We start from the raw sequence: 19,147 nt of genomic DNA on the forward strand, positions 1-19,147 counted from the left end.
CTTGGCTCTGGTCAGAGGTTGAGCCTGACCCTGCTCACATACTGAGCTACAACCCTGGTCATGGGCCCAGTGGTGAGCCTGCCCAGTCTGACCAACTCCTTTGCCTCACCTACCTGGCTTTCCAGGGATAGGATCCGGTTCTGAGCTTGTTCCAGCTTGGCCAGGAGGTTAAGCTTGTCCGAAGTGTTAGTAAGAAGATCCTGTGGCCAAAGCAGAAACTCACACATGGCCCCAGGGGAGGCCCAAATCAGCTCTCTGATGCAGAGCCTCAGACAAGGGTTACAGCCTCTTCCTGAAGTTCAGACCTGATATGGCATGTGCTTTTTTCACAGCTCTTCTTCCCACAGACTTTGGGTATATGGCTTTTGCACATCATCATCATCATCATCATCATCATCATCATCATCATCACTACTAGAGGCCCGGTGCATGAAATTTGTGCACTGGTGGGAAGGGGGGCGGGGTCACTCAGCCCAGCCTGTGGCCTCTCGAAGTCCAGGATCCCCTGGGGATCGGGCCTACACTGGCACTCAGACATCTCTTTTGCAGTCTAGGCTCTTGCAGTCCAGAAATCCTCGCTCCTTACTGCCTGTCTGCCCCCAGAAGTAGGAGAGGCTCATGCCAGCCCTGAGCCTGGCTTCTGGCTTCTGGCTGGGGGAAGTGGGACGGGGGGGGGGGGGGGGAGTGCTGCTCACTCATCAGAAGCTAGGCTCACTGCTCCTTAGCACTGACCCTGCCCTCACACCCCCCCCCGCCACTGGTGGAGGGGGCAATCTGGGGTTGGGCTGGCCAGGGTGAGGTGCTGCAGTTGCACCCCATCCGGCCTCTACGGAGGCTCTGGGACTGTGCTGCCCCTTGTTCCCCCCACCCCTGCGTCTGAGGAAGGTGTGGCGCCAGGACCGCCATGGCTGGCCTGGCAGCGCAGGCTTGCTGGCCCCACCCCCTGCCCACTGGTGGTTCTGGAAGGTCATCCAGAAGGACGTCTGGAAGGTTGGTTGTCTGGCCTAATTAGCATATTATGCTTTTATTATTATAGATTATTTATTATTTTTAATCATCACCTGAGGATATTTTTTATCAATTTTAGAGAGAGGAAGTGGGGGGGGAGAGAGAGAGAGAAAGAGAGAGAGAGAGAGAGAGAGAGAGAGAGAGAGAGAGAGACATCGATTGGTTGCTTCCATTACACACCCTGACTGGAGATCGAACCCACAACCTAGAAATGTGGCCTGACTGGGAATGAGTGCACGGAATGATACTCCAACCAACTGAGCCACATTGACCAGGGCTGCACATCAATTTTTAAATGTAAAATGCATGAGGGAGTGCCCATTGGTGCATAGACCGGACTCTTGAACTGGGAGTTTTTGTGAAGTGAAGAATCTGTGAAACAAGGGCTCCACTGTCCCCAGCACTTTCCCTAGATGTCCATGCTTCAGGAATGCTTTCAAACAGAACTCACCTCCTGTAATTCAAATGGCCTGTCTTTGGGTTTACATAAAGCAGGGCCCCCATAGCAGCCTCAAATGTGGAGTGGGGCCAGGGCATGTCTGGAGCCTGGGCACCCACCTGTGCAGGCAGGGTTTCTGTGCACTTGGAGGGGCCTGGGCCATCTGTCTCTCAAAGCCTCTCTGCCAGGTCTCCTGTTCCCAGCTCCCCAGGGGGTAGGGGAAAAGGACTCTCCAAGGCTATACCAGTCCCAGGAAGTGCTTCAGACTGGAGTTTCTGAGAGGTCTGTGTGGAGTTCAAGAGCAGGCCAGCCAGGTGGCAAGAGGAGTCAGAGATCTAGGGCCAGTTAGGGGCTTGCTTTCTCCCAGGAAGCTAGGTAAGGGTCAGGTGAAGCTTTCAGACCCATGTGTGTCCCCCAAGGAGAAAGAGCAAGACTTGAGGGCTGGCACTCCAGGAGACGCCAGGCACATCGGAGACACTGGGAAGCCTCGCTGCTGGTCTTAGTCTTTGACTTGGATTGTACTAGGTGATGGCTGGGCACCTGCTGACCTGCACAGGCAGACCCAGGCCAAGCCTGTGCTGGTGGCTCTTACCGGCAGGGCCTGCTGCTGCAGAATGATGGGGGCCGACTGTTGGCGGCTCTTATCCAGCTCTGCCCGCAGCCTCGAGTTTTCTGCCAGCAGCACTGAGTAAAGGTCAACAGGCAGGTTCTCTCCTGCAGGATCCTGGGGAAGTCCTGAGGCTGAGAGCATGGGGAAGACAGAAATGGCCACAGATGTTCATGAGGCGGGCTGTCCTGTCTCCACATCCCTGGCCTGCTCTGCTCCAGCATTTTGCTCCATTCTGCCCCTCCTCTGCTCCCAAGCCTTTAATGGCTCCCCACTGCCAGTGGGACCAGGCCCACACTCCTCAGACCATTATTCTCAACTCTTTAGAATCTGTCCCCACCGTTCTCCCTAATCACTCCCTGCCATTTGTCCTAGGTCTAGCTCTTCATCCTTCTGTCCTTCCTCCCTTCTCTGCTCTTGGTATGGCCATTTCCTTGGTCCTGAAGCTGCCTTCTTGTTTCTCATCCTACTCCCGGGTGACCTCAGGGCCTGAAAGGGGAGCCCTACTTTCATTGTTTTCTAAAGGCCTTCAGAAGCACCCCCCACTCCCAGTCCCACACAGTAAAGGCTGAATGCTGGCTGGGCTCACAGGGGTCTCTGGTGAGGCGGCCCAGACAGGTGCAGGGAAACCTGCTTGGGCTCGCCTGCTAGGTGTGACCTGATTCTCTCCTGCTCACCAGAGCTACCTCTAAATGGCAGCTCTAGGTGGCTTTGGTTAACATCGATGGAAAAAACACATCATTGACTTAACCAAAGCATTTTGTTTGTTTTACATAGAAGCAGATTCTGCAAACATGGGAGAGGAGGACATAATTTGAAGGATCCTGGAGTTAAGAAATTGAAAACTTCCCGGGCAGCCCCTCTCTGCTGCTCTGGTCTGCAGGGTTCTCCCCTACGCCTTTCTAGCCTGGCTCATACTCTGTGTCCTGTGGGTTTCCTGGGAGGAGAGAGTGCAAGGGCCTGTGAATAGGGGCGTCCCACCATCGGCCACAATTGGGAGGAGCTCCTGGAACTGGGAAGCTCTGGGAGGGAGGAACTCCAGGGCCTGGATGACTCCGGGGGAGCAGCTCACCCCTGCCGGGCTTTCCCTGCAGCCTGTTGGGCAGGGGCTCGCTCCTCTCCTGAAGCTTGTTCTTCAGCAACCCCTCCATCTTCTCAATCACCTGGGGAGCAGAGTGCAGAGGCTGGCCTGGGCCGGGGGCTCCACACATTCCCTCCGTGCTGGCCCCTGGCAGCCTTCCCCCTGCACCTGCCTTCTCCTGGTGCCGCACGGTCTCCTCCAGCGCCTTCATCTTCTGCAGCTTGTCCTGTGGCCGCTTCAGGAGCGCAGCCTGTGGCTGCTGAGTCTGGTACAGAAGCAGCTCCTTCTCTCGATCATTCCTCTGGTGGTGGGGGACGGGGGCAAGCGGGAAGAAGGAGTGCCCTTGGCCTAGAGGGCTCACCCTGGCCCCTCTGCTGAGTTCCCCACTGTGCTGGCTCCCCTCCCTCTAGGCCCTTCTTCCTTCTGCTCCCAGACACTTCTCCACAGATTCCCACCCTCGCTCCCCATGCTCTCTGCCCCAGCTCACTCGGATCAGCTCATTCTGCAGATGCTGCACCGTGTCCCTCAGTTTCTTCATGTCCAGCTCACTCAGCAGCAGTTTCCGCCTCATGGACACTGGTGGTGGGGGCATGGGGAGAGGAGGCTCAGGCAGGAAGCATCTTCCAGCTCCAATCAGCACAGTTTGGGGGTGAGGGCAGGTGTCTCTCAGCCCTGAGGTTTGAGACAGGACTGGATTCCCTGTTTCCCACTATGGAGAGGGCCCAGCTGGCTCCTATCAGCCCGTGTCCAGTAACATGAACACCCGGGAAAGGTCCCCACCGCCCTGTCCCACAATTCAGAGCCGAGGCTCAGGCGGGCACCCTTTCTGCCCTCACTCAGCTTCTGGGTCTTGTCAGCATTGTCCTGCTCCTCCTCCATTTCCTCCTGGATCAGGTGCTTCCTCAGCATGCGGTTCTCTGCCTCCAGGACCCTGGCGTGTTTCCGCAGCGACAGGATGTCCTCAGCCATCGTCTGTATGGCCTGTCGGTAGCTGTTTATCTCCTGTGGATCCCAGTGCTCAGAGTTGAGCCTCCGGCCCACATCTGTACCCACACTTAGGAGTCGGTGGGTCAACCCCAAGGCCGATGGACAGCATGCCCTCAACTCTTAGCAACTCCTCCGAGGGGTGGCTATAATTTGATCTGCACCATGTGAGAGAAGTCGCACTCGGGTTCTCTCCCAGGGGTCATGCCTCTTCCCGTGAGGCCAGCTGGGGGGACCCAGGGCTCAGACACCAGGTGGGGAAGATTGTGAGTGATAGAGACTCGACAGGTCCTGGAACCAGGTTCCCAGGGCTACTTCTCTGGCTTCTCCCTGCTCCTTCCCCTCTTTTCTAATTCCTCTCCTTCCTCATGTCACTGAGAACCCAGGGAGAACCTCTCAGAAACTCCACTGACTGCCACTTGGGAACTGACCACAGGCTCCAGCACCCCAGCCAGCTTAGGGGTCAGGAAAGTAGGCCTGGGAGATCCAGCTCCAAGATCTGGGGCCAGGATGCCAGGCTCTGTTGTTAGCTTCAGAGTAACAAAAATCTTAATGTCTGGCACGCATTGAGCTCACTACATTCCAGGCTGGGAGGAGGGCTTCCCTCAGTTGTCCTCACAAGAAGCCTATGGGGGTCGGTACTGTTATCCTCATTTTACCGACAAGGAAACCAAGGCCCAGATGGGCAACTAACTGGGTCAGTTGCAAAACTGAGTGGCAGAGCCAAGGTCTGAAACCCACACTTCAGCTCACAGACTCCAGTGGCACTTGAATCTGTGTTCTAAGTGCTGTGCAATCCTGCCAAGAGGCTCCGACGTGGAAACATAACAGAATGTTGAGAAGTGATGCAATAGGCTACTAAAAAGAATCATCAGTGTGATCTCAATGTGGGGAAATTATTTATGTCTGACCTTCTGTGTGCATAGAATGACTAAGCTATATTTACATGCATTGATTTCATAATTAGAAAGTCCCTCTTGTTACTTGGAAAAAGTTTTATAAAGGGAGTTCCTTAAATCCAAACAGCACAAGGTATAACAGGGACCCGAAACATGAAGCCAGGAAGGTCCATAGAAGGGGCGGAGGTGGGTGCTCGGCTGGGGGAGGGGCGGGTGAAGACAGCAGGAGTTTGTTAAGCCCTGATTGCTTGGCCTCCCAGTGACTGTTGAGGACTTGCACATGGAGGGGGGGCTCCTAAAATGGCCAGGGTCCCAAGTCTCCCAGAAGCAGAGTTCTGCACCCAGTTTCCACCTAGGCCTCATGCTGACTGGGGACGAGGCCCAGCTCCCAACCACTGCCAACCACCAGCTGCAGGCTGGGCCACTGGCTTCTTGGTGAGGGGCTCCTGGACAGCAGGGGTTCATCAGACACCACTTGTCACCTGCTGCTGTCTAGGCTTTTGGCTGGATTCCCTCTAACCAGTGCCAGGGCTGGGCCCATTTCTCCAGCACCTGCTCCAGTCGAGTTCCAGGTCTTGGCTCCTCCAGATCTGCCCACAGGGTGCCCTCAGACAGCCCGTTAATTAGGAGCCAGCCCAGAGCCCACACAGGGCTTTGTGGTCAGGCCCTGGGCACAGCCCAGCGTGGCCACTGACTCACTGAGTGAACTGAGACAGGCCCCTTCCTGTATGAGCCTCAGATTCCTCAGACAGGATAAACACAGGTGCTGCAGGGCTCAGTCAGAGTGTGTGGGGCGGCTGGCACAGGGCCTAGCCAGGGCAGGTAGGACCTGGAGGTATCTATTCCCATCCAACCCCATTTCTGTTCTGTGGCCGCTTTATCAGCAGGTCAGACCCCTTCCTCTTTTTCCTGCTGCCTAACTTATCACTTTGGAGAATTGCTTGGATACTGGATACTATTAATGTTGAACACATGCAAAGCCTATGATGTAGCAATTGTATTCCTGAGTATATGCCCAGTAAACATGCAAGTGTGAATGCATCTAGAAGCAGAGGTAAGAGCATTGCTATCAGCCTTATTTGTAATAACCCTTAACTGGACACGACACAAATGCCCCTCACAGTAGAATGGGGAGATAGTCACACAGTGGAATACTACACAGCAGTAACAATGAGCCAACATCAGCTACATGAAACCACATGGAAACATCTCTTAAATATAGCACACAAAAGAAGTCAAACACAAAATACCTACTCAATGATTCCATGTAGATTTGGTTCAAAAATAGACAAACTTAAGCTATAAAATTAGAAGTCAGGGTATGAGAACCATTTGGGGAGGTGATTGGGAGGCACCAGGGAGCTTTGAGGGTGCTGGCATGCTGGTTCAGTGACGTAAGGTCACACTGCTGCAAATGTGGAGCTGGCACTGGAGCTCAGACTCCACTCCAAAACCTGTGCTCTTTGCATCTACTTGATTGAGGAAGGCTGGGGCCTCACCCAGAGGGAAGAATGACTGACTGAATCTGTCTACAGAAATTAAGGGGCACTGATGGAGGAGGTGGCCAGTGTAGGTACCAATGTCCATCTGATGTCCTGAGGCCCCATTCTGCCTTTTGTCCCTGAGGCCAAGATTGCCCTGGGGCAAAGGTGAAAGAAGGAGGTCCCCCGTCTGCTCTTCAAGGACCCAAATGTGCCCGGCCTCTCTGTGTCAGAAGAGGTGGGTGTAGCTCATCTCACTGTCCCCACCTGCACCTGGCCCAGCGCAGCGTGAAAACAGCAGATTTGAATAAGCCAGCCTGTCCCATGGCTGCCTCACCAGCTTCTTCTTCAGGTGAGGCCTGCCCACAGTAGGGGAGGGGGCAGAGGGGCTTGGGCAAGGAAGAACCCTGCTGGACGCTGTAGTCCGGGCACCTTAGTCTATGTGTGTGCCGGTGGAGGGCTGGGATCTCTACGGCTGTGGTTCGGAGTGAACTCCTGAGGTTTGGATCAGATGCAAAGCCTGGCATATAAAAACTTGTACAAGCTTCCCCCTCATGCACACTGACCCAGCCCTTCCCTTCCCGCATTCTTATTTCTCCCTTCATACCTCCACTTCTGCATTCCTAAAACCTAATTTGTCCTTTTATATTCCATCCAGAAAAATTTTTTAAATATCTTTTTATTGCCCTGACCCGGTTTGGCTCAGTGGATAGAGCATCGGCCTATGGACTCATGGGTCCCAGGTTAGATTCCTTGGTTGTAGGCACATCCCCAGTGGGGAGTGTGCAGGAGGCAGCTGAATCGATGTTTCTCTCTCATCGATGTTTCTAACTCTCCATCCCTCTCCCTTCCTCTCTGTAAATAATCAATAAAATATATTTTTTAAAAAATATCTTTTTATTGCTTTCAAATGGACAGGGAGAGGGAGAGAGAGAGAGAGAGACAGAAACATCATTGATGAGAGAATCATTGATCGGATGTCTCCTGCACGCCCCACACTGGTGATTGAGCCTGCAACCCAGGCATGTGCCCTGACCTGGAATCAAACCGTGACCTCCTGGTTCATAGGTCGACGCCAGATATTTTTTTTTAAATATATTTTATTGATTTTTTACAGAAAGGAAGGGAGAGGGATAGAGAGCCAGAAACATTGATGAGAGAGAAACATCGATCAGCTGCCTCCTGCACTCCCCCCACTGGGGATGTGCCCGCAACCAAGGTACATGCCCTTGACCCGAATCGAACCCGGGACCCTTGAGTCCGCAGGCCGACGCTCTATCCACTGAGCCAAACCGGTTTCTGGCAGGGCCAGGTATTTTTAATCACACGAGGACTGATAGTGTGTGAGTGTGTGTGTGCATGGAGGGAGTCCCAGGGGAAGGGGTTGCCAGGCCCTCTGTCTACTCTGTGAATCTGATCACCCACTTCCCATTCAGGGTTCATCTTATACTAGGATCCCATTGTTCTTCATCCCAGCAGTCCCAGGGGTGAGCAAAGCTCTTTTGTTAACATCCCCCCTTCACAGATGAAGAAAGCTGAGACCCAGATAAAGTGGGTGTCCTCTCCTCAGTCAGATGGGCCCTGCTGGAGGAAGGATCATGGCTTCTTCTGGACTCCACTCCTTGGACAATAACCCTATAGACCTTCCCAGGCCCCTGTGCCACCCCAGCCTGGCTGCTCTCTGAGCATGAGGTCTTTCCAGGAAGATGGAGAGGGACCTGGCCCCAGTTTATCCTCCTCAGTCTCTACCCCGGCCAGTATTCTCTGTCCATGGGACCCAGAGACGCAGCCTGGCAGGCCTGTCCTCCTTCCCCAGTTTTGCCCACCCTCATAGCAGAGTGGAAACCTTGGGCAGCACAGCTGAGCTGAGAAGCTGCAGCCTGACCTATGCACGCAGCCTGGCTGGGCTCCCCACTCAGGGCCACATTCTGCGTCACAGTCCAGCCTTGAGAACACACAGGACACCATGTCTCAGATTTCCTGTCATGATCTTGCCCCTCTGCCTGCTTCCTCCTTCCCCAGTTCCCAGCCTGCTTGGGCTAGCACATCCTCAGGTCACTGACTTTACTTATGCCTGACCCTGAGTGCCCACTGCATCCCCTCACTCTCTGATACCCCACAAGGACCCAGCTCTCAGCAGTGAGCCCAAGGTCACAAAGACAAGTTAGAAAGCCTAGGCTAGAAGCAGATCAGTGAACACCCAAGCACACTTGCTGAGCACCACTGTGGGCCAGGTCTGTGCCATGCTGGGGCCATGAAACACAAAGGAGCCCATATGGTCTCTGCCTATAGTGGTCTCCTCTCTACACTGAGAAGATGGCAAGAAGTACCTGTATCAGAGGAGAGTTCAGAGAAGGCTCTAAACTCATCTTGGTGTCCAGGAAGGCTTCCTGGAGGAGGTCATAATCTGAGCTGACTCTTTATAGATGAGTAGGTGTTACCTGGGGTAGGGAGAAGGCTCTCTGGGCAGAGAAGACACTGTGGCAAAGGCAGGGAGGTGAGAGAATGTGTGATGAGGAACAAAGCAGGCAAATTTCTGGAGAGCAGGATGCAGGGAAGAGGGGTAGGAGTATGGCTGCAGAGGTGTCAGGGAAGACAGAAGAGGGCCTTGAAGGTCAGTCTCAGGAGCTTGGACTGACCATTGAAGGGTGTAAGCTGGGGTCAGGGGGTGCATGTGACAAGACCTCTCTGGTTGTTTAACACAGAGAATACAGGGGGATGGAGGCCAAGAGCAGCAGGCAAGGTGACACATCACGGGACCTGCTTCGGTAAAGGCAGTGGGCCCGAAGGCGAGGGCAGGAGCTGCAGGAGGGAGAAGAGTGAGGAGAAGGAGGAGAAGGAGGAGGAGGAGGAGGAGGAGGAGGAGGAGGAGGAGGAGAAGAATCTTGGGTCTTGGAGCGAGGAAGTACATGCAGGAAGTGATGGGGAGAAGGTGCTGGCTTGGGGAGGGGAGGAGCATGTTGAGTGTGAGGTTCTTGTGTGGCCTCCAGGTGGAGGTGGCCACAGGCAGTTGATGGCGGTCAAGCTTGAAGAGATTCTCGGGCTGGAGATCGGAGATGGAGGGGTGGGAGGGCAGCCCTCGGAGGTGTGAGTGAAGCCTTGGGATGGAGGAGAGTTTCCATAGTTAAGGGGAATGTAGAGCAGCGGGGGGAGGGGCTTAAGGACAAAGTCAGGGTGGTAGTGGGAGAGGAGTCTTCAAGATCAGGGCAATTGTCAGAGACATGGGAGAAAAAGGGCTAAATCAGGCTGGAAAGCAGAGCTTCAAAATGGAGGGACAATGGCCTTCCATGTTGGGGAATAGCACATCGGGTAATATAGAACTCTCAACCTCAGAGATAACCTAAAACCTGGATACAAAATAAAAACTACACACTTAAAAATATTAAAGAGCTGGCAAGATAGTGAGGAATTATTGGACAGAGATAAGGGACAGATGGGGACCCATACAGTGGAATACTACACAGTCATAAAAAGGAGGGACCACAGCACCAAATAACCACACAGATGAATCTCACACATAAAGTTGAGCAAAAGAACCATACACAAAATAATGCACATGGTATGATGTCCTTTAAAGTTAACAACAGGGACTATTAGGCCATAGTGATTAGGGAAGTACACTTATTCAGTGGTCGGCAAACTGCAGCTCACGAGCCACATGCGGCTCTTTGGCCCCTTGAGTGTGACTCTTCCACAAAATACCACGTGTAGGCGCGCATGTACAGTGTGATTGAAACTTCCGTGGCCCATGCGCAGAAGTCAGTATTTTGTGGAAGAGCTACACTCAAGGGGCCAAAGAGCCATATGTGGCTTGCAAGCCACAGTTTGTCGACCACTGACTTAGGTGATGACAGTATAAAGAAGCAAAGCAATACAGTAAGATGACACAGTGATCTTGTCTAGGAAAGAAGGGGTGTGAGGAGCTTCCAGGCACTGGTGATGTTTTATTTCTTGACCTAGGTAGTGGTTTCATGGATATCCTATATAATAAAAGCTAATATGCTAAGTATCTGGTTGTCCATTCAACCAATCAAAGCATAATATGCTAATGATATGCTAAGGCTGCTCAACTGCTTGCTATGACATGCACTGACCACCAGGGGAAAGACGCTCCGATTGGTAGGTTAGCTTGCTGCTGGGGTCCGGCCAATTGGGACTGAGTGAGATGGGCCAGACACACCCTGGAACCCTCCCACAGTCCCTCCCTGGCTGGCCAATCTTCTGAGTCCCTCCTGGGCCCTGATCATGCACCAGTGGGGTACCTTGGCCTGGCCTGTGCCCTCTCACAATCCAGGACCCCTCAGGGGATGTCGGAGAGCCGGTTTTGGCCCAATCCCACAGGCCAGGCCAAGGGACCCCACTGGTGCATGAATCAACACTAATAAAAGAGAAAAATGGTAATTGGCGTACGAGCTACCCTTTTCATTGGCTAGTCAGGGCTATATGCAAATTAACTGCCAACTAAGATTGGCAGTTAACTGCCAACAAGATGGCGGTTAATTTGCATATGTAGGCACAATGCAGGGAGGCGAAAGGGAAAGCAGGAAGAAGCCCCCTGCCACTGACAGTGATCAGAAACCCAGGGGGGAGCTAAGAGCTGCCCCCCAGCCATGATCGGAGAATCAGGTGCCTTTTCCGCCCTGGCCAGTGATAGCAGGAAGTAGGGGTGGAGCCAATGGGAGCTGGGCGAGGTCGAAGCTGGCAGTCCCAGGAGCTAGGGGTCCCTTGCCTGGGCCTAAAGCGAAGCCCACGATCGTGGGGCCGCTGCAGCTGCAGGTCCCCGCTGCCCGGGCCGGACGCCTCAGCCAGAGGCGTCAGGCCTGGGCAAGGGGCCGATCCTGCGATTGGAGGGTGATGGGGGTCAATGCCTGAGGGCTCCCAGTATGTGAGAGGGGGCAGGCTGGGCTGAAGGACACTCCCCCCCCCCACACCCAGTGCACAAATTTCGTGCACCAGGCCCCTAGTTTGTTTTATAATAACTTGGTTGTTTTATAATAACTTGGTTGTGTTGTGTTTTATTTTTATGTCAATGCAATTTTTTCCATGTGGGTTATGTTTTTATAACTAAAAAGGTTTTTTAAAAATATGTTTTTATTATTTTATTATTTAATATTTTTTGTTAATCCTCACCCGAGGATATTTTTCCATTGATTTTTAGAGAGTGAAAGGGAGGAGGAGAGATACACAGAGAGAAACATTGATGTGAGACAGACACGTCAATTGGTTGCCTCCTGCATGTGCCCTGACCAGGGCCAGGGATCAAGCTGTAATGGGTACATGCCCTTGTCTGGAATTGAACCCTGGACCTTTCAGTCCATGGGCTGATGCTCTATCTACTGAGCAAAACTGGCTAGAGCTGTTTTTATTGATTTCAGAGTGAGGATGAGGGGGGGGGGGGAGAGAGAGATAGAAACATCAATGCTGAGAGAGAATCATCTATCGGATGCCTCCCACATGCCCTATTGGGGATTGAGCCCAAAATCCAGGTATGTGTCCTGACTGGGAACTGAACTGTGACCTCCTGGTTCATGGGTTGATGCTCAACCATTGAGCCACACTGGTCAGGCAAAAAATGTTTTTTTGTTTGTTTGGTTTTTAAAAATGTATATTTTTATTGATTTTAGAGAGGAAGGGAGAGGGAGAGAGAGATAGAAACATCAATGATGAGAATCATTGATTGGCTGCCTCCTGCACATCCCCTACTGGGGATCGAGCCTGCAACCCAGGTAGTGCTCTTGGCCAGAATCGAACCTGGGACCCTTCAGTCTGCATGTGACGCTCTATCCACTGGGCCAAACCAGCTAGGGTGGGCAAAAAAGGTTTTTGAAAAAAGGAGAGAAGGACTTACTTCCAGCCAAGATGGCAAAGTAGGTAAATGTTTTGCTTGCATCCTCCTATGACTACACCTAAATTAGAGAACAACTACTCTTGAGAACCACCTCATGCCTAGCTAAATAAAACTTCTATAACTAAGGATATAATGAAGAAGCCACTGGAGACTTATAGGAGGGGAGAAGATGTGGAACAGGAAGGTCCCACACCCATGGTGTGGCAATTAAGAATCAGGAGGTATATCTTGGGTGCAGAGGTCCCCCAGCCCCACACCGGGCTCCCCTGCCTGAAGCACCAGTGCCAGGAAGAGGAGTCCCCGCAACACCTGGCTGTGAGAATCAGCAGGGATAGCAGCTAAGCAAGACAGAAGGCTATTGGAGTTCCAGGTGTTCCTCTCGAGGGGCTTCTTCCTGGACTCACTGGCTCACGAACTCACTCATTTGAAGTTTGCAGGAAAAACAACTCGAAAAATGCTAGGGACCTATGGGAGGAACTGAATTGACTAGCCTCAGGGTGAGGGCTGGAGGGGCAGGGGTCAGGAGAGCTGTCTCCAGGGATAGAAGTGCTAGCAGTTGCCATTGCTCCTTTGTTGAACTCTTCCCCAACTCAGCCCGCAGGTGCAGGCAGGCACCAAATATGAGCTATTAACTTAGCACTGTTCACCCTGCCCTAGTGGTTTCCTGAGACCTTGTCCCACTCAACTCGTGTGCTCAGTCCAAGCCACTTCCGGAAGCTTTTCCACACAATTGGCCTGCCTTAGCATGTGCTGTAGACTTTCCTAAAATCTCTCAAAGATCCCCAAATCCCCAAACAAGCAATGGTTGGCTTCAGCATGCCCTGTACTTCTTGCTAAATGCCCCCAAACCCAGAACAAGCAGCAACAGGGCTCAACTTGCATTATAACTCCTATCAGGTGGTCCCAAGCCTGGCGTAAGCTACATGGAGTGCTGGCTTGGAACGAAGCCCAGCACAAGTGATGGCTGGCCTCAGTTTACATCGTGGTGCCCACCAAAGGGTCCAAGCACAGCACTGGTGGCAGCCAGCCAAAGTTTTCAGCATAGCATCTCCCAAACATTTCTAAGCCTTGCACAAGTGGCAAGTAGCTACAGATTACTTTATAGCTTCACCAGGTGGACCTAAGCCAAGCACAAATGATGGTTGACTTTGACTTGCACCAGAACCCCTTCCAACAGCCTCCAGAACCAACATTCCTGGTGTCCAGCTTCAGATCACACCAGAGCACCACCCAACCAGCTCCATACATGACACACACAAAGGGTAGACTTAGCAGGCAGCAGAAGCCCACTAAAGAGACTCCTGCTCTATGAAATGCACCCCACAAAACAGTGTCTCTGCTGTAGTCTTAGCCAGTCCTCCCAGCCAATCAGCCTGAGGATCAATCCCACTGACTGATGTGCCAAAAGAAATCAAGGCTTGACTACAACAGGAAGGCATACACAATCCACACAAGGGACACCCCTGGAACACCTGGCTCAGGTGAACAGGGAAACTGCACTACTGGGTTCCCCAAGACACCTAGTAGATAAGACCATTTTGCCAAGACTGGGAAATATAGCAGCTCTACCTAATAAATAGAAACAAGCACAGGGAGGCAGCCAAAGTGAGGAGACAAAGAAACATGTCCCAAATGAAAGAACAAGATAAAACTCCAGAAAAAAAATTAAACAAAATGGAGAAAAGCAATCTATCAGCTACAGAGTTCAAAACACTGGTTATAAGGATTCTCAATGAACTTAGAGGGGGGAAAAATACAGATGAACTCAGTGAGAACTTACATAAAGAGATAGAAAACATAAAAAAGAACCAGTCATAAATGAAGAATATAATAACTGAAATGAAAACCACATTAAGGGAATCAACAGCAGAATACATGAAGCAGAGGATCAAATCAGTGATTTGGAAGACAAGTAGTAGAAAACACCCAATGAGAACAGGCAAAAAAAGAAAGAAGAAAAAAAATGAGGACAGTTTAAGAGACCTCTGGGACCACATCAAGTGTAGCAATGCATGTCATAGGGGTACCAGAAGGAAAAGAGAGAATGAGCAGGGAATTGAAAACCTATTTGAAAAAATAATGATGAAAACATCCCTAACCTGGTGAAGGAAATAGACTTACAAGTCCAGGAAGCACACAAGGTCCCAAACAAGATGAACCCAAACAGGACCACACCAAGACACATAATAATAAAAGTGCCAAAGATTAAAGACAAAGAGAATCTTAAAAGTAGCAAAAGAAAGCAGTTAGTTATGTGCAAGGGAGCTCCCATAAGACTGTCAGCTGATTTCTCAACAGAAACTTTGCTGGCCAGAAGGATTGGCATGAAATATTCAAAGTGATAAAAAGAAAAGAACTACAACCAAGATTACTCTACCCAGTAAGGCTAGCAGTTAGAATCAAAGGAGAGATAAAGTTTCCTAGACAAGAAAAAACTAAAGTAGTTCATTACTACTGAGCAAATATTATAAGAAATGTTAAAGGGACTTCCTTAAGTAGGAAAAAAAAGATAAAAAATATGAATCAGAAAATATAGGAAAGAAAAAATTTTCATTGACAAAGGCAGACATTTTAGTAAAAGCAGTGGATCCACCAACTACAAAGCTAGCACAAAGTTTAAAATGCAAAAGTAGGATGAGCTCATGTAAGTACAACAACAAATTAAGGAATCTACACAAATACACACACACAAAAAACAAGTAAGAGATAATGACAAAAACATAAATGTGGAGGGGGTGAGTCAAAATTGCAGTGATTTAAAAATTTGTTCAAATTTAAGTGACCATCAACTTAAAATAGGCTCACATAAACATAGGTTGGTATATATGATGCACATGGTAACCATAAATCAAAACTCTGCAAGAGACATGGAGGAATAAAGACAAAGGAATCCAAACACAGTACTATAGAAAGTCATCAACATACAAGGGAAGAGAGTAAGAGAATGAGAAAGGAATAGAGAAGAACTACAAAACAACCAGAAAACAATGAATCACATGGCAACAACTACAGGCCTCTCTATCAATAGTTACTTTAAATGTAAATGGACTAAATGTTCCAAACCAAAGACTTGGAGTGGTTGAATGGATTAAGAAAAAAAAAAATACCCATGCCTATACACTGCTTATAAGAGACCAATTTCCTTTCAAAAGACTGAAAGTAAATGTACAGAAAAAGTTATTTCATGAAAATGGCAACAACAACAACAAAAAACTGGAGTAGCAATACTTATATCAGACAAAACAGACTAAAACAATGACTGTCACAAGAGGCAAAGATGGGCATTTAATAATGATAAAGGGATCAATCCAACAAGAGGATATAACTCTTGTAAACATCTATGCACCCAACATCAGAACACCTAAATATGTAAAGCAAATATTTATAGACATAAAGGGAGAGATCCACTACATAGTCATAGAAGGGGACTTTACTACCCCATTGATATCAATGGATAGATCATTCAGACAGGAAATCAATAAGGACACAGTGGCTTTAAAAGACACACTATATCAGATGGACTTAATAAATATTTTTAGAACATTTCACCCCAAATCAGCAGAATATACATTCATTTCAAGTGCACATGGAATATTTCCAGGATATATCACATGTTAGATCACAAAACAAATCTCAATACATTTAAGAAGATTGAAATCATATCAAGCATCTTCTCTGATCACAATTGTATGAAACTAGAAATCAATTGTAAAAAGAAAACTGAAAAATACACAAATACATGAAGGCTAAATAAAATGTTATTAGATAATGAATGGGTTAACAGTGAGATCAAGGAAGAAATAAAAAGATCCTTGAGGCAAATGAAAATGAAAACACAATGACCCCCATTCTATTTGATGAAGGTAAAGCAGTTCTTAAAGGGAGCACTAGAGCCCCCCTAAAGAGACTCCTGCTCCATCTAAATGAGCCCCCACAAAACAGCTTGTCTGCTGTAGTCATGGCCAATCCTTCCAGCCAGGCAGCCTGAGGGTCAATACAGGCCTACCTCAAGAAACAAGAAAAATCTCAGTAAACAATCTAATCTTACACCTAAAGGAACAAGGAAAAGAACAAAGAGCCAAAAGTGAGAAGAAAGGAAATAATAAAAATCGGAGCATCTATAATAATAAAAGCACAATATGCTAATTAGACCAGACGTCCTTCCGAATGTCCTTCAGGTCCACCTTCTGGACAAAGCCTGGGCTGTGAGGGAAGTCCACGTCCAGGGTGCCTGCTGGCGGCTGGAGGGAAGCCTGGATCCCAGGTGCCAGAGGGAAGCCAGTGTTGGCAGCCAGGGGAAGGAAGGCCTACTTTTGCATGAATTTTGTGCATTGGGCCTCTAGTAAATAAATAAAATTGAGTCTAGCCCTGGCTGGGTGGCTCAGTTGGTTGGAGTGTTGTCCCATACACTAAAAGGTTATGGGTTTGATTCCTGGTCAGGGCACATGCTTAGGTTGTGGGTTTCATCCCTGGTTGGGGCACATACAGGAGACAACTGATCAATGTCTCTCTCAAAATTGACATTTCTCTCTCTCTTTCCCCTTTCCTTTCTCTCTAAAACAAACAAACAAACAAACAAACAAAAAACATATCCTTGGGTGAGGAAATATAATATAGGAAAAAAATGAGTCTAAGATACGTTAGAAAAAAAAATCAATGAAAACAAGAGATAGTTTTTTAAAAAGATAAACAAAATGGATAAACCACTAGCCAGACTCATCAAGAAAAAAAGAGAGAGGATCCAAATAAATAAAATCAAAAATAAAAGTGGCGAAGTGACAACCAACACCACAGAAATACAAAGGATTATAAGGACATTCTATGAACTATCATATGCCAACAAATTGGACAACCTGGAAAAAAATGGCTAAATTTCTAGAAACATACAATTTTCCAAGGCTAAATCAAGAAGAAACAAAAATGTGAACAAAAGTGATAACTGTTAATAAAATTGAACAGTAATAAATACTCCCAACAAGCAAAAGCCCTGCGCTAGATGGTTTTATAGGTGAATTTTATCAAACATTCAAAGAATTAATAATTCTCAAAAAGTTGAAAAGGAAGAAAAGGTCTGAAATTCATTTTATGAGGCCAAAATTACCCTAATACCCAAACCAGACAAAGGCACTATAAAACATAAAATTATAGGCCAATATCTTTGATAAAAATAGGTGCAAAAAATCCTCAATAAAATATTAGCAAACAGAATTCAGCAACACTGGTTATTCTCCATGATCAAATGGGAGTTAGTCCCGGGATGCAAGGTTAGTCCAATGTCCACAAATCAATCAATGTGATACCCCACATAAACAAAATGAAAGTTAAAATCTATCCTATATAATAAAGAGGTAGTATGCAAATTGACCATCACTCCAAACACACAAGATGGCCACCCCTATGTGGTCAAAGATGGCTGCCACAAGATGGCTGGCAAAGAAAGAAAAGAAGACCTTTTCTTTTCTTTTTTAAATATATTTTATTGATTTTTTACAGAGAGGAAGGGAGAGGGATAGAGAGCCAGAAACATCGATGAGAGAGAAGCATCAATCAGCTGCCTCCTGCACACCCACTACTGGGGATGTGCCCACAATCAAGGTACATGCCCTTGACCGGAATCGAACCTGGGACCCTTCAGTCCACAGGCCGATGCTCTATCCACTGAGCCAAACTGGTTAGGGCTTATTCAACACAGTATTGGAAGTAATAGCCACAGTGATTAGATAAGAAATAGAAGGCAGAAGGCATACAGATGGAAAAGAAGTAAAACTGGCATTTTTTGCAGATGACATGATACTATATATAGAGAACCCTAAAGAGTCCACAAAAAACTATTAGAATAAGTGAATTTAGTAAAGTAGCAGGATACAAAATAAATATTCATAAATTGGTTGCATTTTTATATATCAATAACAAACTATTAGAAAGATAAGTTTAAAAAATCCCATTTACAATTGCATAAAAAATAATAAAATACTTAGAAATATACTTAGTCAAAGAGATAAAAGACTGTGCTTGAAAAATTATAAGACATGGAAGAAAGAAATTTAAAAAGATACAAATAAATGGAAGCATATACTCTGCTCATGGTTAAGAAGAGTTAACATCAGTAAAATGGCCATAATACCCAAAGCAATGTAAAGATTCAGTGAAATCCTATCAAAATACCAATGGCATTTTTTCACAGAACTAGAATAAATAATCCTAAAGTTTAAATGAAACCACAGCCCTAGCCGGTTTGGCCCAGTGGCTGGAGTGTTGGCCTGCGGACCGAAGGGTCCTGGGTTCACTTCCAATCAAGGGCATGTACCTTGGTTGTAGGCTCCTCCCCAGCCCAGGTCCTGCTTGGGGCATGTGCAGGAGGCAACCAATCGATGTGTTGCTCTCACATCAATATTTCTCTTTGTCTTTCCCTCTCTTTTCCACTCTTTCTAAAAATCAATGGAAAAATATCCTCAGGCATGAATAAAAAATAAAATAATAAAATAATAAATAAATGGAACCACAGACCCCAAATAGCCAAAGCAATCTTGAGAAAGTTGGAGGTATCACACTACCTGACATTCAACTATATACTATAAGGCTATAGAAATCAAAACAGCATGTTACTGTTATAAAAACAGACACACAGATCAATGGAACAGAATTGAGAGCCCAAAAATAAACACATGCCTACATGGTCAATTAATATATGATAAAGGAGGCAATGGGGTAAAGACAGTCTATTCAATAAATGGTGTTGGAAAAACCGGACAGATATGTGAAAAAAATTGAAACTTTCTTAAACCATATACAAAAATTAA

The 19,147-nt window shown here is 48.0% G+C and overlaps 1 protein-coding gene across 1 annotated transcript in view; it reads right to left on the reverse strand.

Moving 5' to 3' along the window:
• CCDC33 (coiled-coil domain containing 33) overlaps positions 1–19,147 on the reverse strand; it is a 69,570-nt gene that overhangs the window by 1,384 nt on the left and 49,039 nt on the right. The window contains exons 8-14 of the mRNA XM_059691703.1: positions 9,518–9,655; positions 3,972–4,137; positions 3,623–3,711; positions 3,308–3,436; positions 3,126–3,217; positions 2,040–2,205; positions 114–200 (exon numbers count right to left, since the gene is read on the reverse strand). Of these exons, the coding sequence (XP_059547686.1) occupies positions 114–200; positions 2,040–2,205; positions 3,126–3,217; positions 3,308–3,436; positions 3,623–3,711; positions 3,972–4,137; positions 9,518–9,655 (867 nt within the window). The remainder of the gene's footprint in view (positions 1–113; positions 201–2,039; positions 2,206–3,125; positions 3,218–3,307; positions 3,437–3,622; positions 3,712–3,971; positions 4,138–9,517; positions 9,656–19,147) is intronic.

Source organism: Myotis daubentonii, chromosome 1 (genome assembly GCF_963259705.1).
Source record: "Myotis daubentonii chromosome 1, mMyoDau2.1, whole genome shotgun sequence".
Taxonomy (NCBI): Eukaryota; Metazoa; Chordata; class Mammalia; order Chiroptera; family Vespertilionidae; genus Myotis; species Myotis daubentonii.